Below are 26758 nucleotides of genomic sequence, written 5' to 3' on the forward strand. Positions count from 1 at the left end.
CGGGTGCCAGCAAACGGCCTCCCACGGCCCCCGCCGGCGCTGCCGGAGTCCGTGCCGAAGTACCAGCCGGCTTCGCCGGAGGGAGTGCTGGGGGACTCCAGGTGCACCCCACTCCAGGCGGCGGCGGCGGCGGTGGTGGTGCCGGGAGCGGTGGCCGGCTGGCTGAGCCGTGGCGGCAGCCCGTCCTCGGCGCCGGGGCTCTTGCGTGTGGCGCAGGCCCCGCCAACGTTGAGGCTGAGCCCGTGGGCGGGCGAGCCCGCCGGGTGCCGGTGCTTCCGCCGCTGCCTCACCTTGGCCTCCAGCAGGAGGTCGGGCCCACTTGGCCGGTCAGGGCTGTCCACCCCCGGGGAGAAGGGGCCGAGGCCGCCGGGGCCCGAGGGGCTGTCCAGCTTGCAGAGTTTGGGGGCGTCCCCGGGGCCGGGGGGTCCGGGGGGGTCCTGCCGCAGGCCGGGGGAGTAGGCGGACTTGATGTCCAGGGAGAAGGAGCGTTTCAGGCGGTTGGTGTCCTGGATGCGCTCGGAGGAGAGGTGCAAGCCGTTGAGCCCCTGCTGCAGGGTGGTGGGCGACAGGACCTTCGGGGTCCCACCTTGCCGCTCGGGGTCGCTGGGGGGGGACGCCGAGCCGGTGCCTCTCGGCACCTCCTCGGCCTTCTCTGAGGTAGGTGGTGGGGGATGCCGGCTGCTCTCAGCCGCCTCTGCTGGGTCTTGCTGGGCGTCCCCCTCGCCCCGGTCGCCCTTTGACTTCAGGGCCTTGAGGAGCTTCAGGCTCCTCTCGTACTCCAGGAGCTGGCCCAGGAAGTTGAAGTTGGGCGAGATGGACGGGCGACGGTCCTTAACGAACCTGCCAAGAGGCACAGAAAGCGCCGGTTGGTGTGTGGTCCTTCAGAAGGCCACCCCTACTCTCTCAGCCTCTCTGGGGAGAAGAGGCATTGTCCAGGACCTTCTGGAGAAAGGGGTCTTGGGGAACCATGGGGCCTTGGGATGCCCGAGGGGTAGAGCTAGGACTGACTCCTCCCTCCAGTTTACTGCTCCCAGCCACTCCTCACTGCATGCACTTTATGAAGGGAGGTTTGGTTTGGTTTTACCGGGACTCAGTCAAGCCAAGACACAGCTTCAAGGAGCTCCCACCCTCTCCTTCTGGGCTCAGCCTGCTTTCCTTCCCTGGAGTGAAGCATAGCGGCGTATCCGCTTCCTGCTCTCCAGGGAAAACTCACCTGTAAGCATCATCTGACGACATACCCATGGTCTTCATGATGTAGGCGATGGCGATGGTGGCTGACCGGGAGATCCCGGCCAAGCAGTGCACAATCACCTGGCAGCTGGACACCTTGGCCTTGTCTGGAGCATGGTAGAGGAAACAGAGAGAAAAGCATCAATGTGGTCAGAGATGGTGAGCAAAATGACTCTAGCCTCCCTCCCCAACCCTCAATCCCTTTGTGTGAAAGGACAAGGGATGCTGGGAGTAAGACTATGAAGGACAGAAGAAGAGTTCAGGTTTTGAAGGCTGAGAACTGAAGGGTCTGCAACCATTGTAACAAAAGCTCACCAATGAACTCAATTGACTTGTCCAGCCAGGGAAGCAGCTTCTCACAGTAGTTGTCATTGACAGGAATGCGCATGAAGTGACTATCACAGATGAAGTCTGGCTTGGGACAGGAGTTGCTGGCATTGAGGACATAGCTTATCCCATTCTGTGTCATCAAGTCCTGGTGGGAAACAAGTGATTGAATGATCGGCTGAGTTCAGCCAGCACTGAGTGCTGAAGATCTGCCTTGCCATGCACTCCCTGCCTTTTCCCATACCAATATTTTCTCCTGTGGGTCTCCCACTGCTGCCTTGGCCTAGTTGATGGTAGTACAGCAGAGACCAGCTGAGAAGGTTGTGTCAATTTAGTCGACACAGGTTTGAACCTCAGCAGATCTTTACTTTGGTCCAAGTAAAAATAAGCAAGACCAAAGACACCTGAAAGGTAGTCCCAGAGGGGAAAACCCAAGAACCCCAGTATGAGAGGAATAGGAAAATACAAGAAAGAAAATCAGCAAAAACTCTGGCTGAAAGCTTTGAAAGTATCAGCTGAGGGAGAGAGGAGGCATCTCACCAACAGAGTGGGGCAAGTTATTGGTAGTACCCTATGTTAACCAATGTCAACTCATGTCTTCTCCCACATTCCTCAGAAACGCAGCGGGAGTTCTCACAGATTTGTTAGTTGTTCATAGTTCTTCACTGTGAACATACACTCTTGTGTTGGGACATAGGCAGGTGGCGAGGGGAACCATCTCTTCCCTCTTTCTGACACTGAAGTGAACCTGGAACTGAACCTTCTGTGACTTTTCTGCTTTGGCCACTCAATGGCCACCATCACTGCCCATATTTCTGACTCAATAAAATGCAATGGCACAAGGGAGACCTGAGGTAAATAGCGTCAGATGAAAAACTGCAACAAGGGGGTGAGGTTCGACCCACAGGAACTGGCTTGCTGGGCATGTACTGCTGCATCCACACCAACCTCCATTCCTTCCCTCCCAGCACTACACCCAGCTTCACCTATATGCGGTGCTGACACCAAATTTATGGCTTGTCTGACCCCTGTCTCTTTCCCTGTCCCATCAGATTAGGTATCACCTGTACAGCTGGGGGCAGGTTGCTTATAAAAAAATGGGGTAACATCCATGCCAGCTGCTGGGTCTCAGTACCTAGTCTGCACTAATCCAGGGAAGACCCAGAATTAAAAGGGAGGAGAAAACATGGAGATAAAAGAGTCCTTCCATACGTCAGAGTGCATAGAGCTGCCATGTGGGATCTCTCCTCTGCAACACGCTGGAGAAGAGAAGCATCACCCATGCACAGCCTCTGCACTTGACCCCGCTCTGCTGCCTATGAATAGAGCATCTTCTGGCCACATCATGGGGATGGCAGAAAACACAGCTCCAAAAGATGAACAAAACCCTCCGAGGAGGCGGGGAAGGAAGGAAACCATCAATTTCCCTGCCTGACATCGGCTCCTCAGGAGACCGCACCGGGATTTTGGCCCTGGCTTTCCAGTGGCCCGTTCCTGCCCACCCCAGCAGGCTCTGCAGAGCCCAGCCTCGGCTCGGCGGAGCCAGCCCAGCTCCCGGGCTCACATTCTTGGCATTTTTCTCTTTCATTTCCTTCTACTCCCTGTATATAATTTCTCTCTCCCTCCTTTCTGTCTCCAACCCCCCTCCAGTATCGTGGTCCCTCTCCCCCCTTGCCTGCCCTGGGAGAGGACGCCCGTCTGGCTCCCTCCTGCCCGCGGTAGGCAGGCGCCCGGCGGCATTTTAACTGCAATTCCTTTTTCTTTCTTCTCACAGTTATTTTTCCTTTAAACAAAATTCCTTCCCTGGTGTGACATCACAGCACAGCCCTTCCAGCATCTTTAAAAGGGCACTGCCCCTCTTTTCTCCTCTCCCCTCACAGCCAAACTTTGCTCATTTTGTTCACCTTCTGAACAAGCCCCTGCCCCTGGCCAGAGCTGCCAATCCCCACACTGCCATGCTGAATACCCCAGCTTGGTCCCACTCTCTCTGGCTCCCAAGGGGATTGCAGGGTTGCTGGAATTGGTGTTATCTGGCAGCCTGGCTGGCAAGGCGGGTGGGAGCAAAGCTGGCTCCTGCCTCACATCTCCCTCCAGTTGGGGTAACTGCCCCTCCAAGCCCAGGTGTTTTCCCAGCTGTGCTCCTCCTGCCTCTGAGTTTGCTACAGGCACTTGGGAAGAGTTTGACCACCCCAAACCTCATCAGTATAAGACATCTCATCCTGTGATCACCTTCCCCAGTTCTGCCAGGCTCTGTCTATGCACTCCCTAACTTCAGCCTCCTGGTAGGGTCAGACCAACCAGGCATGGTCCTCCCATGGACAGGAGAAGTGTCCTTAATGTCCTCATCCCTCTGCATGGCTGGGGTCCCAGATAGGACAGGGCAGACGTGTCCCCTCGACAGGGCCATACCTTGTTTAGAACGTCTTTCTGGGAGCCCAGATAGAGATGCGGCAGGATGCGTGTGGGGCCGATGTTGGCCACGGGCAAGCATGGCTGGGAGATGCTCATCGGCAGGATGGCAGCTGGTTTACCCTCGCAGAGGCCCGGGAAGCAGGACGAGAATGTGGCAAAGCCTCCTGCGGAGAAAATGGGGACATTGAATTTATAGCAGCAAGGTCGAGACCATCAGTACCTGGCACCCCGAGGCCTGGGCTGGGGACAAAGCAGTGATAACCCTCCAGCACTGAGACCAGATCCTTGAGGAGCAAAAAGCCACCAGCCATCGCTAAACACTGCAGACACATTGTGATGACTGTGCCACACACATGGTGAAAGGAATGAAGACCCAGCTCTGATTTTTCCTGCTGCAGCTGGGTCTTAATGCACACGTGAGGCATCCTGCACCCCCTCCTGCTCTTCGCAACTTCATTCACACGAACAATAGGAAGACAAAGTCCTTTTCTTGGCTGCCTACTACTCTGAGGACAACCAGGGTCACTTTTTGGTAGCAAAACCTGCCAGGGCAGGATGACAGCAAGCGAGTCCATCGAGGTGCAAATCTCCCCAGGTTGGGGAGGTCAGCCCAAACCTTGCCACAATGGCTACACTTACACTTTGCGGTTTCTGTGAGATGCCCCCTCTGCCCAGTCCCGCCGAGCTCCTGATTTCCGCCACATTGGACTGGACCAGCACGTCAGTACCTGCAGGCCATTGCCGTTTTTCGCGCTCTGATCTTACTGAATGTGACAGCAAGCAGCACCCAATTTACCGCACCAAGCTGCTGGGCAGTCATACCCAGCTTGAGCATCTCGAAGCCTGATATTGAGAGAAAACCCCCAGGTGGGACTGTGGCACGTGGCATCTGACAGCCAGAGCTATTGCCACAGTGTCTGGCACGGTTGAAAGCACGGTCCAAATGTGAATGAGTCTGCATGAAAGCCAGTCCCCAGTTCAAGCAGCAAGAACACTGACTTGAGCAGGGCAGCAAGTGTTGCCCTGCCTGCATGGTGGCCAGCTCAAGGAGCTGGAAAACCCCCAGTGCTGTCGTACATCCTGCATGGTTGCATAAGGCCACTGGTGATCCTGATTTGCTCTCGCTCACTGATCCCATTCTCCGGGGTAGAGCTGGGTTTGGCTAGTGGTGGCCCAACATCACTCCCCTCCAGCTGAGGACATCTGGCTGGCAGCTTGGTGCAACAGAGAGGACCTTGGGTCATATCAGCCCAACCAGTCTCCCTTGAGGTTTTCCCAATCATGCAAATGAGCAGATGCAGCTTGACATCACCCAAAGGGCAGAGAATACTTTCGGGCTTGACCGCCTTTAACTGTCAGAGGGACCAGGATGCCCCCACGAGATCCTTCTGAAAGTCCAAGTCTCTGGACTCAGCTCCATGGGAATCCCTGGTCCATTTCCACAGCTAAACAAAACCTTTTAATGAGCCTTTGGTAATGACCTTTCCATTCAGTCTCTCTTCCCTTTGGAAGAAGGGCAGCCTTGGCACATTCCCAATTTAATTTACCTTCTCCAGCACCTTGCCAGCATTTCTGCTGATCCTCCTGGAGCACCCTCCTAGCTGCTGTTGTGGCACTGAGGCTCTGGGGGAGTATGACTGGTGCTGCAGACAACCCACCCCACATGTTTGGGAGGTGAAGGTGATGGAGAAGCCATAGCAGGGGACAAAATCGTGCTCACACCACCAAGGAACATCCAAGGTCCTCCATCACCCTCCATCTCAGCAGCTCCTGGTGTCAGCTCCCGCTGCCCCAAGAGGAAGGTGTCCTCTGACCAACCTCTTTCCTCCTATCTCTTATGTTTTCCTGGCTGGCAGCTAACACAGTTCCCAGGTTCAAAACCCGGCCAAGCCAGGAGGGGTAGAGTTAAAGCACCTTATCTTCTCCAGCACTTCCTTTTCTCTGGCTCCCTGTGAAATGACATCACCTCTCAACTGGGACATTAAATCAGAGAGAAAGCAGGAGGCCCAGTGCAGGTGCAGCACAGATCCAGTTACTGCTCATCCCTGTGTTGTGTCCCCATTGCCAAGGAGTGTAAATCACCAGCCAGAGCCTTGCATGGACAAGTGTGACCTCCCTGCTTCGCCCCGTGCTTGAGCACACGCCGCTGATGCCTGGGGGATGCTTGAGCAGAAACCCTGCGGGAAGAGTTTCCTTCAGCTGCCCCCAGAGAAGCCTGCAGCACGTGGGGTCGAGTGGGGCGCAGATTTGACCCCTGGATTCATGCAAAACAACATGGGAATTTTTCTGAACGGACCTAGCACATTTTTGGGGAGCAGAGTGCATGCAAGCGCAGGTCCCCCACCTCTCGTGCTCACTCATACCCATCAAGAGCCGCCCGGGGCCGTGTATGACTTGGTATCACTCTTTAAAAGCCGGGAGCGTGGGGTGATCTCATAGCTAAAGCAGGTCAGGGCACGCCGCTCTCTCCCCCTTGCCCGCCTCCGCCGGCACTCGCCCGGCAGCAGATCCTCTGCCAGCCCTGCCCGGGGAAGTCCAGGCAGGGGCAGAGGGGGCTGCGAAGCAGGCGGGGATGTTTGCAGAGAGTGGCAGCAGCACCCTCAGCTGTGGTGCCTACACCCGCACGCTGCCAGCAACTGGAGGATGCTGGCACCTGAAATGATGCCCATAGTTCACCCCACTTGTCCCAAGCAAAGCTTCAACCCTGTGTCTGGGAGCCCGGGCATGCTCCCATCCTGCCTGTCCTCATTTCCCCCACGCTTGCAGCTGCTGAGGGCAGCCCAGGCTTGGGGGAAACCCTAGAGATGGGGCCGGGTACCCAATGCCATCCCAACCTCGAAGCGATGCTCACCCCACCCCGTGCCGGCTGCTCTAGCATGCCTTTCATTTTTAGAAAGCGAAGCAGCTCTTCAAAACAATCCCAAAGGCAGTGAATGTCCCTGGCTGGGCTCCAACCGATACCTGGACTTTCCCCATTCTGTACCCCGGGCCATGGATCCCAGCTTTTGCTGGGAGAGAGCGGCAGAGCCCCATGGGGTGAGGAGCCAGGGCAGCACTGGGTCCTTCTAGTCTTTCCTCTTTTATTCTCAGTGCTGGTGCCGGGAGTGCCCTTGGCACGTGGGGAATTAAGCTCAGGAAGGATTTGTATCTGACGTGGAGCGAGTGCTTGGGGATCTCTGCTTTCTTCTTGATGCTCCCCTCGAGCCTGGCGAGGGCTGGCTGGGGAGGAGCTGGTCCCTGCCTGGCATGGCCCCATGCGCTGCTCATAGCTCCAGCACTCCTGAGGGCTCTCAAAACCATTCCCTGGAAAACCGAGTGTTTTCCTGCCTCCTGCAATTACCTGAGGCAGAGGTGGGGTCCAGGAGGAGAGGGGGGATGTTTGGGCACAGGGAACCAGGCCAGAAGTGGGGACACCTTCACTGCTCCTGCTGAAGATGGAGGAAGGAGGAGCCAAGAACCAGCATCAGGCAGGTCTCTGGGAGGGCTGGGAGGTGAAAATCACCCCCAGCTTTGGGGCGTTCATTCAGCAATGCCCCCAGAGACATAAAAACCCTTAGCAGTGTCCGGCTCAAGGTGGGGCTGGAGAGAAACGCAGCTTTCGGGAGGGAGGGGAGTGCTGTCACCCCCCAGAGGAAAGAGGGAAACTGAGGCACCAGGTGTTGCAGCAACTTAGTGCCAGAAGAATGCAACAACTGAAACCTCATTTCTTCCCCCATCCTGGGCTTCACTCACGGGGTGCTGACCACCCTTCCACCTTCTGCTGTGCCCTGCAGAGACCGCTTTGGGCCAGCCCCCAGTCCTGCTCTGCATGGCCCTGGCAGCAAACAGAGGAGGGGGAAAAACCCCAGAACTTCTCCCCTACCCCCATCTTCACCAGGCCCTCCCCTGTGCACATTTTCCAGCTGAACATCTATGACAACCTCCCAGTGAAACTGGATTTGTTGGGAGCACAGACACCACAGAGGGAAGGCGACCAGCTTGGGAATCCCTCCCGAGCCCATCCATCAGCCCAGGAGGAGATGCCAGTAGCATCTTTGAATAAGCCCCTGTGGTACCAGCACTGCTGCAACTGGTGGGGAGCCCTGCGACTTTTCCCCTTGAGCAGCAAACTGCACAGTGAGAAGCCCCTTTGCCAGTCTCTTTTTGCACCAGTGGCTGTGTAAGACCCTGAGATGGCTATAAAAAAGGAACAAAAAGCTCCAATGCTGGTGCTGGGCTGATGGGCATGGAAGAAGATGAGAAGGTGGAAGGAGAGAGGCATTGGACTGCCGAGCTGGGACCCTGCTGCACCTGGGGACCCCTCTGCTGCCTTGGCTGTCAGCTTCAGGTGGACTCTGGGTACATCCAGCTGGTGGCTGGGACTCTGACAACACCTCAGGCATCACCGATCACCTGCAAGTCGCGCTGTTCCACTCTGCCAAGGCAGGGCAGCAGTGGTGGTGCAGGGAGGGTGACACAGAAGGTGATAAAGTCCTGGCTAGGGACAGGGTTGTGGTGTGGCATCATTTTCCTCCTGGTGGTAAGCCCCAGCTTTGGGTATTTACAATCCGTTGAGCTGCATGGGACCTTAGGGGAGATGCTGCTGGAGATAAAAGGGAGCTGTGGGGCACATTAAGCAGGGCTATCCCAGCTCCCTGCACCGAGGCCATCTTCCGAGGCTGGAGGTGTAGAGTGGAGATAGGGAAATGATGGGACTTGAAAACCCTCTCACGTCTCACTCTGACGGCTGCAGACTGCCCATTCATCTCTGGCCCCATGGACTCACCTCCTTCAGAGTCCCTTGAAACAACCCAGCAGCTCTAGCCTTGATGCTGCGCCCCACTGACTGCAAGAAGCTGTGAAAGGGCTGCCCAGGGCACCTGCCTCACCCCAAAACCACTCTTCAGGAGAGCCACATGCCTCTTGAACACCCCCAGCCCCATGAGTCTCCTAAATGCTCCCTCTGGAGACGCACTGAGCAGCAGGGACATGACCTGTTCTCCAGCCTCCCATGTGCATGGTGGAGCACATCCAACCCAAAGCCCCCCAGCAGAAAACGGGGAAGAAGAGATGATTATGTCACCCCGCCGTGCCATCGGTCTGTGGCAGCAAGGAGGAGGAAAACAGGCACAGCCAGAGCTGCAAACCCTCCCTGGGCCAGCAGCCGCTGCACCCTACCTCCTCTCCCACCAGGAGCTGGCAGGACACCTACCGGGGGCATTAAACAGGTGGTTTATAGCCCACCCTCATTGCTCCTATAATGAGTGTCAAAGAGCAGCAGCCAGAGCTGCTCATAGACCCATTCCCTGTGCAGGTGCTGAAGCTTTTGTGGCAGCCCACGGCCCCACCAGTGGGTTTTGCACCTGTGCTTGTGCTGGAGATCCTCTGCCCCGCTAAAGCTCCTGGCGGCCGAAGGGACTGAGAGAGGCTGGGCTCTGCCCAGCTCTCATTAAAATGCCTGCGGTGGCTGAGAGCTGCTGCCAGGGCGGCACGTGGCGAGGGGCAGCGGGGCATGCAAGCGAGCACGCGCCTTGGCTGCTGCTGGAGCAGCCGCTACACCAGCATGGCTCCCCCACTGCTGTGCCGGCTCAGTGGCCAGGATGGTGCCTGGATGCCCGCTCCCCATCACCCCAGTCCCCTGGGGACATGCTGCTCCCAGTGCCCCGACACATCCGTCCCCAATTGTTAAACCACCTTGCTGAATTGAAGCATGGCAGGAGATGACAAGAGCCAGGGGGGGACCTGCAAAACCCCAGCCCTTGCCTGCATCGTGCTCAGCGTTAGCAGGGCAGTGAGCCCAAGCATTCGGCTGAGCATCTCTGCAGCAGGTTGAATTGAAGGAAGGAAAGTGGAGGGGCCAGGAACGCCAGAGCCGCTGGGAAAACCCCTCTTTGCAAAACACCGTCTCCCTGGCTCTCATGCTGGGTGGGAGCCCGTTGGTGCTGGCAGCTAAGCTGGGCAGCATGTGATGAAACACTGCTTACTGCCACCCTTACCCACTGTGCTCCAGGAAGCTCCGGGGCTTTGTCAGCACTTCCCGCTGCCTGGGACGTTTTTGAGTTTTTCCCCTGCCTCCATCCCCACTGTTCCCTTCTCAGCACTGCAGCCCCCTTTGCTTTTCCCAGCCCTGCCGGCAATGTCCGATGCGAGCAGCCCACTGGCTTGCATGCCCTTCCCACCTGCCTGGGTGAAATGCCGGTGCTCCGCAGCCTGGCCACCTCTCCCTCTCCTGGCTAATGCTCTTTTACTTCCACCCACCTCTCAGTGCATTGGAGAGAGGTGCCCAGTGCTCGCTTAGTCCCCTGTCCGCCCCCCCCGCACTCCCCTGCCCAGCCTCTGTGCTCTCCCCCTGCCTGGGTTTCACCCTCCCTTCGCTCGGCACCAGATTTCATCACCCCACTGACGGATCCTTTTTTTTTTACAAGCAGTGGGGATGAGAAAGCCCATGAATCAGCCCTATTACGGGTTCATGTGAATTCCCCATTTCTCCAATGGTCACCCTGAACAACCTCTGCCCACCTGCTGCTACGTCGCTCTGCTGCCTCCCATCCCGTCCCAGCCTCCCCTGGCCTCGCAGGCTGGTCCCAGAGCCCCCTCCCATTCTCCCAAATGAGCGGAAAACGTCCTTAAAAAAAAGGAAAAGCAGCAGAAAGGAAGCCCTCCACCCACACAACCATGGACATGCTCCCAGAGCTGCTGGGCTTGATTTTCCTCTGGTGACTGTGCCTGCTTTGGACCAGCCTTACTCGTTCTAAGTAAAGAAAAATGTGTCATTTCCAGGAGTGACTTATTACTAATGACACTATCACTGGGTTATGTGCTTCACGCCACAAAAACCTGTCAAGCACTTTTAGCAGGCTCCCATTTTAACCGGTGATGGAGGGGAAGTTTCTTGATTCAACCCGTTGGTAATCTAGGTCATTCCAGGCTCGGCATATTTTTAAGCTGCTCCAGTTAATATCCCCTTCCTCTGCTCGCCCTTCACCCTGGCACCGGGGGAGGTGGAAACACTGCAAGCCCCCTTTCTGAAAGCAATCCCCGAAGATGGGCAGGCAGCAACGGCGCAGGTGAAGCGAAATGGCTCCGTCGGGCAGCTGCCTGGCTGCGGGCAGCAGAGCAGCGGTCTTCAGCCGACAGCTCCTTGCACACCTCGCCGCCCTCCCTCGTCCTTCCCCCCCCGCACGCCCCTTTGCCCGGGGCGCGGACGCGGTGACCCCTCCAAACCGGCACCCGAGGGAGCAGAGATGCTGGCGGCGGAGCCTGCCCTGCCTCCCGCAGCCTTCCTCCTTGCCTCCTCCTCCTCCTCTGCTCCCTCCGCGCCCCCGCCAAGGGGACGGAGAAGGGTTCAGGGGACCCCGGAGCGGTGTCGTCCCCCGCACCCCCTCCCCGGCCAGGCGGCCTCACCGCACCCCGCACCGGGCGGGAAAGCTGCCGAACGCCGAGACCGCTGCAGGGGACCCCTGCCCGCTGCAGGCAGCCTCTCACCTGCCCGAAGGAGCTGCCTCCTCCGAGCAGCCCCCTCCCCGCTGCCGCCGCCGGCGGGACCAGGCTAGCCGCCTCCGCAAGCCCTTCCTCACGTTGCCGGGCGCTGGGAACTAGCCACCGCTCCCCCTCCGCTCGCCAGCGTCTCCCCCCGCTCGCCAGCTGCCTGCGCTCTTTGTAGCGGCAGCCATCCCGCTCCGGTCCCCGCCGGCCGCTCGGCAAAGGCCATTCCCGTCCCCCCGCGCCGGGCAAGGGAGGGCTCGGGCGGAGCAGCCCCCTCTTCCCCCTCCGTCCCCATGGGAAAGAAAGGAGCCGGCCGGCTGACAAACCTCTCATGTCCCTGCTCTCCTTCATCCTCCGCACCCTTATTTTCAGCTTCATCTGCCCCTCGCGCATGTCTGTCCAGAACTGGTCCTCGGAGGGAGCAATCATTACATCCACGGGCATCCAGGCAGCTGGGCTGCGGATCGCGGGGGGCACCTCTTGCCTTAGCAAAACAACAGCCGGCGGACAAACGAAATACTAAAAAAATCCCGAAAAACCCCCAAAGCCCCCCTGCGGCAAAGCACCGCCAGCCTCCCCCCGGCTCCAGCCTTCAGGCTGAAAACATAAAAAAAACCCCAAAACCAAACCAAAAAAACAAAAAAAAACCCCAACCGGCAACAAAACCCGAGCGGGGTGGGGGGGGGCCCGGCGTAGCCCCCCCTTTTCCCCAGCCGCCCTCCTCCTTTGCTCTCGCTCCCTGCGTGCGCGGCTCCCGCTCCAGCCTGAATGAGCTCAGCCCCCGAGCAGCAGCAGCCCTGCTGAGCCATCCGCCGCCGCGCTCCCAGCGCTCATAGCTAACGGGTCAGGCATGCGACCGCATTCCTTACTCAGCACACAGACACGCAGGAGAACGCCGGGCCTGACATATGCTTCGCTCCCTGCTTAAAGGCGCAACCGCGATTTTCTCGCCCGCCCAAAGCATCCACACACCCCCCCCCGCCTCGACACACGTCGCAGCGAGCAGCCGCGGCGGGAGATGGATGGCTGCACCACGTCGGATTTGGCCCCGCGGAGTTAATCTGGGGACAGGGAATTGGAGGGAGGAAGCTAATGTCCACACCTCGTCTCGTTTTAGCACCAGCCAGGGCGGTGTGTGACCAAAGCCCCACGCCGAAGGGGATGCGGCACGGCTCTCCATCCCTCCTCCCTGCTGCCCCCCGCCGTCCGGGGACGGGCACCCCACGGCTGCACCCCATCCTGCCCCCTCCCCACAGCTGCTCCTGGCAGGACCGACGTGCATCCCCTGGGGGATGTTTAACCCTGAACCCCAGCTCCAGGAAGGGCAATGCCCCGATGTCAGTTTCCCAAGGGGGAAACTGAGGCACGGAAGATTCAATAGCTTCTCCGGGGTTCTCTGCTGCAGGGCAGAGCTGGGGACCAGACAGCAGGTCCCTAACCACCAGCTCATCTTTTCTCTTGGTGTCTCCACCGAGAGCACCACCCAGGAGGGATGCTCATCCTGGAGCGGTTTCAAACAGCTGGAGGCGAATGGGCCCCAACAGCTGGTGGGGAAATGGGCTGGCGCTAGGCTGCTCACACCTGCACATGGCCGCATCGGATGGAGTTATCTGCCCAGGCCCAGCGGAGCAGGACCGTGGCCTGGAGGAGATGCACCCTCCGCCAAAGCCTTCTCACGTGTGAAAGTCCAGCAAGAAGGGACATGTAGGAATGGGCCTTCCCAGTCCCGCTGGGGTCTATTGATCAGCGGTGGCTTCTGAAGCAGGTGGGGGTGGATGGGTTTTCTTCATTGCATTTGTCCCGGGGGAGAGAACTACTTGTCCCCCCTGTGGGACTCCTTAATACATCTCCACACAGCTCCTCACAAGTTTATTGGTCTGAGCCCAGGCCTCCAGAAAATCATTCAGGATTATAGTAAGCGGAGGAGCGAGGGGGGGCATGTATTGTGCCTTTGAAAATCTGAAGCTTTACGGGCTGAAAAACCCCAGGCTGAGCCATATGTGAGTGACTTCAGTGTTTTTCCTTTGAATGACATCACATGAGATGAGGTCATTGGCATTAACTAAGTGCTCTCCCCTCCCCCCCACCCCAGTGGAGCCAGCCTCCTAACGAGCCTTGTTGTTGTAACAAATATGGTTTGATTATTATCAGATGTGGGTCAGAGGTTGGATAAAATTCAAAGCGTGCTCCAACTAGGCTGGAAGAGAAGAGAAGCCTTCCCCCAAGAGCCACGCTTGGGAAGCAGCTTCCACAGCAGCTCCCCAGGGGGTCCACGGTCCCCCACATTTGCCACCTGCTTCCCTACAGAGGAGGGCACACGGTGCTAGTGGCCAGCGCCAACGGCTCCTGGCAGTGGGGATGCCTCCATCTCCCACTGCCTCTGTGCCAGTGGTGCTCTACCCACGCTGGTGGGCAATTCGGCTGTGACCCACTCTGTCGGCTGTGGTTGGGGCTCCGCTGGGGTGGAAACCACCGCTGGGTCGTGCTGGGGCAGTGGCTGGCCAGCCGCTCTATGCTAGCTGAGGGGGATGCTGCAGGAAGCACGCGGTGAATTAGGGGGTGCAATCATCAACCTGCCCCCAACCCAGTGGTGCACAAGCACGCATTTGCCTTCCCTTTCTGCCCTCCGGTTGCCTGACTCCCTCAGGCTTGCAGGAGCCCTCAGCACAAGTTATTTTGGTACTGGCAAGTTCCTTCAGGGTGTGTTTGGACCGAGTTTTCAGTTCAGGGCTTCTGGGAGCCCCAGCTGGGGGCTGGGCACGACACCACCAACCAGCCCTTGATGCAGGAGACTCACTGGTGTCCCATGTCCCTCTGCCCCCCAGCAAAAGATGAGCGAGCACAGGTAGTCAGCAACCCCCTTCCTCCACCAGTGTGAGGTCCAGCCACATGGAGATCCCACCTGCAGCCACCATTCCCCAGGCAGCTCCTTCCTCATCTTCTTCACCCCTTTGCCAGGACCAGGGTAGGGGTTGGGAGCTAGTGCTGGGGCAGGGAGGAGCTGGCAAGTAGAGAGATGAAAAGCAATGTCCACAGTGCAGAACTACATCCCATGTATCAGCTGCTGCCCCTTGGCCCCTTTCCCCAGGTGCTCCTCCCGGCCAGGCTGTCACCCATTCACCCCTATTTAGGAGACAGAGGTGCATCATCCCAGGGAGAGATGGCCAGCCTCGCGAGCCCCACTTTGCTCTCATTGCCACAACACTCACTGGAAAAATATCTGCTGCAATGGGTCGGAGAGACTCTTGCAACCTGCCTGCAAGAGCAGGGTGCAGAATGAGCCCCTGTTCAGCACCTACATACCTGTCGTGACAGTACCTATAGCCTGGCATGTGCCCAGCTGGGCAGTGGCCAGCGGTTCCTCTCTCCACCCAGTGCCGGGATGTTATAATCATTGCCAGCACCGACCTTTTGCAAGTGTGTGGCGCAGGCCCAGAGAAAAGGGGAGGCGGATGAGGGGAGGCACGTTTCTCAAAAGGAAGGAAACCATAACTGGGCAGTGGCTCCTGCCCATCGGGATCTCTTACTGGGGAAGTTGCCTTCCTCCCGTTGGCTTTCCAGAAATGAGAAATGAAATTACACAGCGGTTTTGTAAGTCTTGGCACCCAGACGGCTGCTCTTCCTTAAGCCCCTTCTCCTCCATCCTTCTCTGCCTTCGGCCCTTTCACTCCCCTTTTCTGGGTCCGACGGTTAAAAACGCAGCTGGAGGGGGAGGGGAAGCTCCTCGGGGTAATTATAGAATCGGGAAAACAAGTTGTCTGACGACAGTGTTGCTAAACAGGGAGGTTTAGAGCATAGGTCTGGAATACAATCAGCTCGCACATACGTGACCTGGCTTAACCCCTCCCAGGGATGCAGCCACCGGTCCCGCTGGGGCCAAAACCCTCCCAGGCATCTCCTGGCTGTGGCGGAGGGTGAGAAGGGGGCACCTTACCCCGCCGTCACACCTCAGGCTGTGCAGACTGGGAGCACTCCCTAGGGCCAGTGCCAGGCTGAGTGGCTGTGGTTGGATGCTAGCACCCACTGGGTGGGGGTTGGAGGGCTAGAAAACACGGTCCTGCCCTGGCTGAAGCGGTCCCAGACAGCTTTGCTGCAGGAGAGAAAGCAACTCCTCTGGTGCCGTGGACCCAGGGATGTTTTGTGTGAGAGGGAGGGAGGTTTGGAGAGTTATCTAAACCTCCAGGTCTGTAAAAATCACAAATCTTGGTGTTACCATTTGATTTTTAAAGAAGCACTTCTCCCACTAGGCTGGCAATAGCACCCTACCTCCAGCCCTCCGGACAGTCAAAAGAAAAGCATCACTGCAGGTAATCCCCCTGTACCACCCCACCTATGGCCTGAGAAAAGCTGGGTAGAACCCCCTCCACAGCACTTCTTACCCTTCTTCTGTTCCCGAGCATCACACGGGCAGTTTGTAGGTGAATAACAACCAGGATTCCCATTCACATTATTTGCAAAGCTGGTTCTTCAAAACTCCCAAATCTGGGAGAAGCAAGAAATTGCCCATGTGAGCGCTCTTTCCCATTTCATCCCACCGCTGCACCCTCCTTATTCATACCCACACTCCTGCCAGCCCAGAATCTGCTTCTTTTGGTTCATCATGGTACGCTATGGGATGGAGATGTCCCTGGGTGGGCAGAGGCGCTTGTGGAAGGTTCAGAGGCAGTAATTCGACTTTAGAAGAAAAACTTGTGGGTACATCTGATGGATTCACACCAATAAGACCACTAGCGCTCTCAGACCTTGCAGTCTGAGGGTACCTGAAATAGCCCTAACGCTTGACCTACGTGTGCATCTTCAGGCCCACGTACCGAGCAGAGGCTCTGCTGGAGTCAGAGGACAAAGTCCACCAGCTAGTGCATCCTGCACGTGCTATGTCCCAGGAGACACACTCACATACCAAAGTCATCAGATGAAATTGTGATGCTGTCCAGAGCAGGCGATGAGAATGGTGACCATCAAATAAGCAGCTGCAGTGGGGTCCTGCTTCCCCACTCCCATCAGACAGCTTCTGACTGACGACCAAAGTGTGGGTGTTTGGGGTATTTTCTTTCTCAGTTTTTTTTCTTTTTCTTACACTGGGTTTGTAAGGACGCCTCAATCCTGGCTCTGGATCCTGCTAAGCTTTTAGCTTCAGCATCAGCCATGACAAGCTTTGCAGATTTCATTTGTATTTTTCCTGCCTTTCGGATGCACAGGCCATCTCCAGCCCCTGGGACTCTGACTAAAAGCAAGCCCCCTCTGCTCTGCCCTGCCTATGTGCTACTTTTGCACCTGCCTAGCTCGGCTTTTTTCATTCATCTTCTCTTTTCCTCTAAAACAGCCCCAGCCCGACGTGTTTCAAGGGGAGCAGACAGCATGGGAGATGTGACACTGGCACGTGGCTTCTTACTGACATGACACGCAAAAGCATCACGGTATTTTCAGCCAAGGATAAGCAAAGTCACATTCAGCTGCCCTGATGTTTAACCTCCTTTTAGGACTGTCCCTGTGCAGCAAAAAAAAAAAGTGCTTTTCCTTTTTTTTTTATTAAAATCATCTGTCCCCGAGTCCTTGTTTCTAAAGTAATTCCAGCCAGTGCTGAACCCACTCACGCCTGGGCAGCCCAAGTCAGCTCCTGCAATGGAAATCCCCTTTCCTTTTTCACTACTTCATTTTGTCCGCTCTGAAGTCACCTGCCTTTGGTAGATTCCCCCAAAATCCCCCAAATCTCAGCCCCCTCTGGATCACCGTCGCCACGCAATTACAAGTCTCCCCGGCCGCGCCGGCTGGTCATGGCAGCTCCGGGCTGGAGAGGACCTGGGTGATGGCCAGCGCTGCCGAGGCCAGCCTGCTCGCCGAGGAGGAGGATGGCGAGTGGAGGCCTGGGAGGGATTTCTCACTGATGATATTGTTACATTCTTTCCGAATCCTGGGAGTAAACAGACGCTCCAAATTTAGAAAGAACAGGACTGGAAAATTTAAACATTCCTTGAAGAATTGGTACAAAAAGGGAGGGGGGGGAGGCTGAAGATGATCTCACACGCGCTCCCGAGCCAGATGAAAAGCTCATGACTTGAGTTCAGAAAGCAAGCGAGGGGCCTGTTTCAGGTCTGAGCGCGATATCACAATGATAAAACTCCCCCAGTGCATGAAACTGCAACGAAAAGAGCTGCTGCCGTGCAAGGGGGGGGTCCCAACCTCAGCAGTTGGGGCTGTGGGTACCAGCCGCTCCTGGCCACGCTGCCACCCTGGTTTCGTCTCCGGCTGGCGTATGGCTTTGGGCGCAGGAGAGAGGAACCTGGTGCTTGATCCAAGGACCAGGATGGGTGCCTGAGCATCATCTGGACAAACATCCCAAGCCCTCTCGGCTGTCGCTTTTAGCTGCTGAATGGGAGCAAAGGAAGATCTCCCCACCCTCTGCTGCAGCTGGACAAACGGAGAGGAGCTGGTGAAGCTCAGCACCCAGCAGCTCAGCACCACGCTATGGCTCTGGCTGGGCTCCAGTACAAGAGCTGGCATGCGGGAGCCATCAGGGAGCGATGGAGCCAGACTGCTGCTGCTGCTGCTTCATAAACAGATAAAGGCTGTTAATAAAAACGAAGCAGGAGTTTGCAAAGGGGAAGAAGAAGGGGGAAAAAAAAGCAAAGTGGAAAAAAAAAAAGGCAAAAAAAGGGCAAAAAATAGCAAAAAAAAAAAGCAAAAAAGCAAGAGTTTGTGCTGAAGTAAACAAAGGTTAAAGAACAGTCAGGCTCCTGCAGGAATAGCAGAGCTGGGCCGAGAGGGAGGGAGGGGGCATTACGTAATGCAGGAAAAATGTTGGCTCCATTCAGTTTTCCACCACTTCATGTGATGTCAGGAAAACCATATAAATCAACAGGCCTTCTGCTCCCACGGATGGAGGGCAGCAAGCAGCACTATTTATACTTACACAATTAAAAAAAAAAAGGGAAAAAAGAAGAGAAGCTGATGATTTCCAAGACTGGGAATAATTGACTCAGATTCCTCCTTCCTAGCCCCACTGGAATTGCTGCTTCTGGGCTGTTAACCCTTGAAGTGTCCCTGTTGTTGCTCTTGCCACCCCCGGCTCCCCTGTCCTTGCCCACCAGCCTCCATCAGCTGCTTCAAGGGCCGGAAGGACAATGGGCTGGATGCAAGCAAGAATGGCCGAGCACGGTGTTTGTGTGACATGGGGACACCAAGGCACGGACGCGTGTCACATCTGTTGGGGCTGAGGAGAGCTGGGGAGCATGGAGGGGCTGCGTAGGGCTGCCACAGCCCCTACCCCTTAGGGACAGGCTGAGATTTCAGGACAGGACCCTGAGATTTCAGCAGCCCTTGTCAGCCCAACTCCCTGCTGGGGTCACAAGCCACCTCCAGGGAGGACCCAGGCTCCTCTTCTGGGACACAAGATGGGTTGGGGCAGGACAAGGTGCCTGAGCCCAGAGCGGACAGACCTAGGGGTTAAAGCCCACCAGCGTGAGGGGTCAGAATCAGGCCCGACCCGCACATCCCATCTCAGACCTCCCAAGTGCTGCGGAGCTGCCTCTAAATCAACCCGGCTGCTGCCCACACCGCAGGCAGGAGGAAGCTGCGCCTGTCGGCAAGCGTGCCCAGCCTCCCCCGGACGCTCTCTGCAGCTGCTTCCAGTCACGATTTCCATGTAAAACACCACTGCCATGACCCAGTGTTCTACGTTTCGGTTCTCGTTTTTTCCACCCGCTGGTGGCCTGCGTTCCACATCAGGCTGCGGCCCTGCGGCACTTTTAATTAGGGAGGTTTAAGCTTTCCTTGGCACCTAGCACAGCCACGCTCCCGCTTGGGGGTCTGGGCTCCAGCAGCCCAGGGGGATGGAAACGGCCGCCCTGAAGATGGAAGATGCGTGTGCCCAAGCAGGGTGCAGGTTTGCTCACGGGGGGCTTGGTGGTGGCAATGCTGATGGCCGGGGGGGGGTGGCATGCCACCGGTGCTCACCCAGCATTGGGGTGCACTGGTACTATGGGGGTCCCCCAAGCCTCCCCTCACTTTCCAAGTTGCCCTTTGCCCAGCCCTGGGAAGGTGACACTGGGTTGGGGGGGTGCTGGGGCCACACCACGAAGGGTGTTTCCTGACCCGTCCAGGTGACTAAGCAGGTTCCTTCCCAGATGCGACTGAATCCACCTTCTCCTTCTCCTGCACCATACGCCAAGCTGTGCTCTTGTTTATGCCGCGACAACCTTGGAGCCGCAGGCACGGCTGCTGGGGCGGGCCAGGGGCTGCCGTAGCAAGCTCATGGTTGCATCCTCCAGCACTGGCGTCAGCAAAGCTCCTGCAACCTGGACCACGTTAATTAGCTTTAACGTGATTTTGTGTAGTCCTTGCTTGCTTTTGAAACCCTTGAACCAGCGGGTTTATTCCTGCTATTTCTCTGCTCTGTTCTCCCCATCACAATGCAGCTGCACTAATCCAACAGCACGTACCCACGGCTTGCACGGGCAAGGCCCCCTGAATGCCACTCTCTTGTGCCACCTTCCCCATCACAACTACCCCTTCACAGGGTCTGTCATGCTGCTGGATTTGCAGGGACGGCTGCTCCCTCCATCCCTGCAATGCCTCGGGGACACAGAGGTCGGTACCCTCCACCTCAGCCCCAGAGCAGTACCCAGTCGCCGCAGGATGAGGATGGGCTTGGGGAACAGATGATCCCCATCTGCTTTCGGCACTATCTAGGAGCCTGGCTGAGCTCAGCGGGACCATGGGGCTGCATGGGGCAGCCCCTGCCCACCCCTCTGCAGGCAGAAAGCTCGAAGGTGGGCAGCCAGCCAGGCAGACACCCAGCTGTCCCAGCCATGGGGAATTAAAGGCAGCTTTAACTCTCCCTTCGGCAGCTCACTGCCTCTTCCTCTCTTCTGGGTTGGAGTGTTTCATTCATCGGTCACCTGCCTCCCATTTTGCTCTGCAGGACTGTAATTAGAGCAGTGTGTGCCTCCTCCTGCCTGCGTGCTCACGCTCGGACAGCATCATCTCCAGCAGACCCTGACTCACCCAGTAATGACCCTCTGCCCCTGCCCTCCTTCCCCTTCCCCTTCCCCTTCCCAGCACATCCATGGATTTCCTCTCCTGCCCTCCCTTTAACAGCAGCGAGAGGGAGCAGAGCGCTCCAACCAGGTCTGGCCCTTGGCACGTTCACCAGGGATGAAGCAGCACAAGGATGGGGGAACGAAGGGCAGTTTTTGGGTGGCTGGATCCATGCCACTGCAACCCTTCCATACCCTCCTCTCTCATTCACCCTGGCTGGTCGGCGCAGCAGTGGGGAGCTGGACGGTGCAAGGAACGAATGCATGGGGAGGACCCAGTGATGCCAGCGTGGGTCAACCCTTCTCGGTCCGCGCACGGGGCTGCCCTCTGCCACCACAGCCACCAGTGGCCAGGAAAGTGGGTGCAGACGGACACGTGGGGCCACAGCTCCGTAACTCCAGACTAAAGGCACGAGCACCAGGTGAAGTGGTAACCCAGGGCTCTCCTACCTGTGAGGATGGAGACGCTGTGGAAACAGCTGTCCAGCTTGCCCAGGAGGATGGAGAGGAAGCTGTCGGCGGCCAAGCCGGTCACATCCCGTGTGCTCTGGTCATAAACCACCACGTCCTGGTGCTCCTCCGCCTCCACCTGCAGGGGAAAGGCAAAAACCCGGTGTCAAAGAAATAGGCTGAGCGCTGAGGATGCTGCTGCCCATACCACCATGGGAAGCAAAGCTGAATTTCGCAGTCACACAAGCGGGAGAGCCCAGCTCCATGCTGTCCCCATGAGCTGGCTTTGCTCACCAAAGGAAGGGTCCAGCCAGGCTGGGGGTCTGCTCCATGGCTACAAGCAAGTGTGTCAGTACAGATGCCTGTTGGAGCAGCCCCACCAACTGCGAGTGCTTTTGAGCATCGTACCCGCAATAGGGTCACTCCTTCCCATCACCCACCCTCAGCTTGCCATTACTTAACTGCATCCCAGAAGTCGCCGCGACTTCTTCCACCACTTCCTTCCCACGCAACCTTTGCCCTCAGATACTTCTCTGCAGGCTGGCTGGTGTTAGGGGGATTTGGGGGTGGTTCTACAGGCAGGGGTGCTCCCAGTACAGCCCTTGTGCTGTGGCTGGAGCAAGCAGGGCTGGAGAAACAGCTCTTCAGGGCTCAGCCTGGAGACACTGTGCTCAGCACAGTAACACCCCTGTAGGCACTACGCCTCTGGAAGATCAACCCAAACGTGCACATCAGTTCTGAGGGCTGAAGGAGAGGGAAGGAGATGTTCGGGGGGTGCTCTTTCTTCTTTTTGTAATGCGTGGCAGGGCTTGCACACTGCAGAGATGTGCTGGGGAGAGGGAAAGGAGCTCCCGGGCTGCTTTCACATGACTTCATGTGCCACAAACAGCACCCAGCCCTGTTGCCCACCGCTGCAGGGTCTCTGGGGTGGGTGAGATGGTGGGGTATCCTGCAGGCAGGCAGCTGCCTGCAGGCAAGAGTCCTCCCATGCCTGGTGACGGCTAGATCGCAGCCAGAGCACTCAAGGCGCAGCCAGCCATTCCTACACCTACTTGAAGGTCCATGCATTAAAAGAAAATAAAAATCCTCGCACAGGCACAGCTCAGCGCATCTGCTGAATAGCTGGGCAGATGGCATTCGCCCGCCTTGTGAGCGCCTGCCCTCCCAGCCAGCAGGGTAAGGCACATCCATCACATTGTGGGAGGAGGAGGAGGCAGTGGCAGGCAGGGAAGAAGGGTCTGTGCCCCCGAGCCGCTCTTGCCTCTGGCTTGTGTTGGAGCTGCTCAACGCCCAGTCCCTGCCTGGCCCTCTCTGAAATCTCTTTAGGAGACCACCTGAACTAGGAACCACTCGTGGGCACCCACCTCTTTTTGCTGTCTCACTGCCATGCCCTATCTTACCACCAGAGCAGATTTGCTTGGGGTTGCTGTAGATATTAATGCTGCTTTCACACCCTGCTGCAGGTGCTTCCCTGCTCGGCAACGTGAGCGCCATCCAAATAAAACTGCAGGGTGCACTGATTTAGCTGAGCTCATCACGTCTCCTCGCCGCAGCGGAAGGATGACCCTGCACTGACAGAAATCCCCGCCGGGACACCACACACAGCTCTGCACTAGGAAGGGGGGGCTCAGAAGAGCTGCCTGTCCCCAGCCCAGCACCAGGCACTGGAGAGCAAAACTTGCCCCACAGGTCAGCAGGATGACAGGAGGGATGAAAAGGCTGTGGCAGGATGAGAGGGAAGAGAAAAGGACACGGGCATTTTAAAATAAGACACTGAAAAATGACCGAAGCCACCTGGGGGTAAGCCAGCTAAGGATCTACCCCAGCATCTCTTCCTTGGCCATCCCTGAAGCAGGACTTTTATGGGAGGCCATCCCAAGCACAGCTGGAGGGAAACATGGTGGCTGCTGAGCCAGCTCGGAGCCTGGAGCCTGCCAGTCCTTAGCAAGGCCACTATCCCTTCAAGCTCCCCTAGCACATTCCAAAATCCCAGTCCTCAGCCTGAAGCCCCATGCCAGCAAAAGTGTCTTCCCGAAAAGCACAGTGAGGCAGGCACCAAGCTGCGGTGGGGCAGGGGCTCGTCCTGGCTGCGTGGTCCAGGCTGGGATGGCTGCATGGGAGATACCAGCTCTGGCTGAGCAGAATTATCCCACAATAGGATTTAGTGTTCCCTCCGCACGGGTAGGCTTTGTTTGGGCCATTACTGCAGGGTTGCTGAGCAACGGCAGAGATGTGCGACACGGTTTACATCTTATTGAAGTTATAAGGTTTCACTCAATGTAAATGCCAAACAAGCGCTGGCCTCGCATGGCCTGGCTGCAGAAAATAAATGCCCGGCTTGCTGGGGTGAGGATGCCTGCAGGATGGTCCTGAAGAGCCTTCGTGGAGCACACAAGGAGCCTGCACCAGCATCCCAGCTCCTCGCCACAAAGGGAAACGAGAGGGAGATGTTTAATCAGGTCTGTGTGTCTCCCATTAACCTCCCGCACTCCTGATACGCAGGGGAAGGCACAGCCCCATCTCTGGCCTTAAATGTACGGAGGTTAAATGCTAACTGGGGCACAGAAGGAGGGTAAAGCTGAAGAGATGCTTGGGGCCATATTCCTGCCTCTGCCAGGCTAGCAGCACCTCCACAGTGGGAGCTCTCCCACGGGGGTTGCCCATCGAACCAAGACTGCTGAAGTAACCAGATCCCCAGGCATCGCCCTCCAGAAAGAGTCCCCAAATCCAGCCAGCAAGGGACAGCGGGGGGGACCAAGGCGCAGCAAGTCTTTTGGCCCCAAGCAGATGTTGAGTGGGGCTTGCAAACCTGTGCATGTCTTTGAAAAGCTGCTGGCCCACCCCAGCGCTGGAGGTGCCCCAGGGCACCTCTCCAGGGACAAACCTCCTCCCTGCCAGCATCTCGGCTGTGGGGGATGGCCAGCTTGGAGCAGGGACCACCCGGCCAACAGCTCTAACCAAATCCCAGCTGAGATCATCCATTGCCTTCGTGCCAAGCCCAGCGCTCCCCATCACCCTCCCCAGCTCTGGCTGGAGGTAACTCCCTTATGGATATTTGGTCCCAGGCACTGGGTGGTTCAACGCAGTCCGGGTCCCTGCTCCGCCTCTCCCTGGCTGCCAAGCAAGGATGATGATGCTCTACAGGTGATCCGGGCTAAGATAAAAAGCGAGCTATTCTTATTATCCCAATTACTACCCACATCTCAGTCACATATTGTTTCAAAACACAGTGAATCACCCCACTGAAATAACAGAGCTTCCATCAACATAAAGAGCAGCCAGGCACACAGCTCAAAAATAAGACCCGGCTTTCCCTCAAGCAAAACAGCTGCTTGCAGAGCCGTGCTCCTAACACAAATAAATAAATATTCCCATTGCCTGAAGAGACCCTTGTCATGCCTCAAACCGTGGCTATAGCTGCTTTAAGATAGCTACATTTCAGGAAGTGAGAAGAGGTCGAGAGGTGGAAAGACTTTCCAGGGGGATCTTGAAGAAGTGAAATTTTCAACATTTCCCTCAAGAAATGCTAGTGAAAACCCCAAGCAGGAATTTCCCATAACCTCTGCCCCCGAAACTGCACCAAGGATCTGAATTATTCCAGTTGTTATTGGAATTTATTATTGGGAGAATTTATTATTGTTAGTATTGGGAGAAGGGTTCAAAACAAAACCACAGCAATACATTGGTACCATTTTTGTGTGGAGGGAGACTATTGCTAATTAGGAAATGAACTGCTGCTGCAGTTTTTCCCAGCTCAGGCACCACAGGAAGATGGTGCACAAGGGGGCTTGGGGAGCAGTAGCTTAGCTATGCCCACGATCGTAGGTATATTTCATTGAAAAAAGAAAGGGATTCTTATTTTCCCCATTTCTTCTTTCCTACCAAATGGTCCTTTCCTTTCTTTGCCCCAAAAAAGCTACGAGCTGCTGTTATCCCACAGCATTGCTCTGAACCACAGCATCCAGAAGCATTGTTAATGGTACCCTTCCTTAACAGTGGTATGGAAAACAGGGGTGCAAGCACTGGGAAAAGCAAATTATACAAATGCTCTCATTCCCCCTGCCTGCACACAGGCGGGAGGAGGGGAGGGGAGACCCAAGGTGGGGTTGCCCAAAAGCTTTGCTCTGTATCAGCCCCTGCCTCCTTCCCCAAAAGGCAGTCGCCACCCGGGGCATCGTGGAACTGGGATGCACAGGTCGAGTTCTCTTTGCACTGGGCAGGCGAGGAGGAGCGGGATGAGGTGGGGGCTCAGGGCTGCCCTTGTTCTGCCCGGGCAGCCCCACGTCGCTGCCGGCCGCCTTTGTCTCGGCAGCCCTGGCCGGCCAGGAGCAGGAAACAGGAGGAGGGCGGGAGGCCCGTCAGGAGGAATAATGGGGCCGGACAATCGCGCCACTGATGTCACCCTTCCTGCCATCTGCTCCCAACACCAGCCGTGCCCCCCCCGTGTCCCCCCCACTTCGCCCCACTGCCTCCCCCAGCCCTGGTGCGGGGAGCCAGGGGCAGACCAGGGGCGGGGCGGGGGGGGGGGGTTGGCCAGTAATGGCAGATGGAGACAGGGAAACGATACGGGGGTAACGGAGGTCTAAACCAGCTTTCAGCATCCCCCTCTGAGGGCCTGTGCACCTCGAGGCAGCAGACCATATTGATTTCTGGAGGTCCCAAAATATGTCCATGACCCAAGTGGCTGAAATTGGAGGCACAGGGGAAAGAGAAACGGGGAGAGGAGAGTTCATCACCCCAAAATGCAAGCTCGCAGGTGCATGCACAAAAAGGCTTGGACAACCCGAGCCACGGCCACCACCCCTGCTTTATGTCAGATGAGGATATGGCTGTGACCCCCCCGCCCCCTCCATCCAGCTTCCCAGGGCAAGTGGCTTATCCTCACATGGGTACCCTGAAGCTTAATTAATTTCTGGGCTGTATGCACTGGGAAAGCCACCATGCAAGTGGCAAGGACGGCAGGGGCTGCGCAGAGTGGCAGTGGGGGCACGCTGCCTCCCGCCCGGGATGCACCGGGGGAGACTTCAGGAGAGGAGAAGGGGAGAACCGAGGAGAGCCGTGAACTAAAGACGGCGGCAACGCCTCTCCTCCGCCCCCCTAGCATCCCCGGTTATAATCCCGTCCCCAGCCGGTACCGGGACCATTACGCAACGATCCAGGAGCGGGGGGAGGCGATTGCTCCTTCTGCGGGGACAGAGCGGGGACCGCCCGGACGGGCCGGCCCCCCCGCGGGAGCCACCGCTCCTCTGCGGCCGACCGACGAGCTGCAGGTTTGCGGGCGGACGGCGTCAGCTGACGGGAACTCTCCCGTGCCCCCCCCCCTTCCCCACCGCCCTCCTCTTCTTCCTCCCCTCCGCGCGTCGCTTCTGCCGCTGCCGCCGCTCCGCGTGACGGCGGCCACCGCAGAGGTGATCCTCGCCGGGGGGAGGCTCGCGAACCGCCCCCCCCCCCCCGGCCGCGATTATTGTGCTTTATTCTCCCGGGGATTTCAGAGCGGCGAAAGCCGTTCAGGAATCGGGGCTCCGCAATCCCTCCGAATCGCCCAGCCCGCGGCGTCACCGCCGCCGATTGGCGCGAGGCCGCCCCCCCCGCGCGCTGCCGGCCCCCTTGATCCCGGCGGGGTGATGTCACCGGCAGCCAATGCGGACGGCGCCGGCCGCGCGGGGGGGGCGACACCGCGACACGCCGCAGATGGCTCCAGCTGGGCCCAGCATTTGATTAATCGCCTGAATTACCCTCGCTTTGCCATAAAATGACAAGACGGGGCGGGGGGGCGGCACGCCGGTAAAAGCGAGCCGCCGGGGGGGCCGTGACGGCAAACCGGGCCCCCCCGGCCCGGC

The 26758-nt window shown here is 57.5% G+C and overlaps 1 protein-coding gene across 1 annotated transcript in view; it reads right to left on the bottom strand.

Moving 5' to 3' along the window:
* DUSP8 (dual specificity phosphatase 8) overlaps window positions 1–26758 on the bottom strand; it is a 51252-nt gene that overhangs the window by 23673 nt on the left and 821 nt on the right. Inside the window, exons 2-6 of the mRNA XM_010566016.1 lie at window positions 20919–21057; window positions 3967–4133; window positions 1546–1705; window positions 1214–1337; window positions 16–840 (exon numbers count right to left, since the gene is read on the bottom strand). Of these exons, the coding sequence (XP_010564318.1) occupies window positions 16–840; window positions 1214–1337; window positions 1546–1705; window positions 3967–4133; window positions 20919–21057 (1415 nt within the window). The remainder of the gene's footprint in view (window positions 1–15; window positions 841–1213; window positions 1338–1545; window positions 1706–3966; window positions 4134–20918; window positions 21058–26758) is intronic.

Source organism: Haliaeetus leucocephalus, unplaced genomic scaffold, assembly GCF_000737465.1.
Source record: "Haliaeetus leucocephalus isolate CR32 unplaced genomic scaffold, Haliaeetus_leucocephalus-4.0 Scaffold200, whole genome shotgun sequence".
Taxonomy (NCBI): domain Eukaryota; kingdom Metazoa; phylum Chordata; class Aves; order Accipitriformes; family Accipitridae; genus Haliaeetus; species Haliaeetus leucocephalus.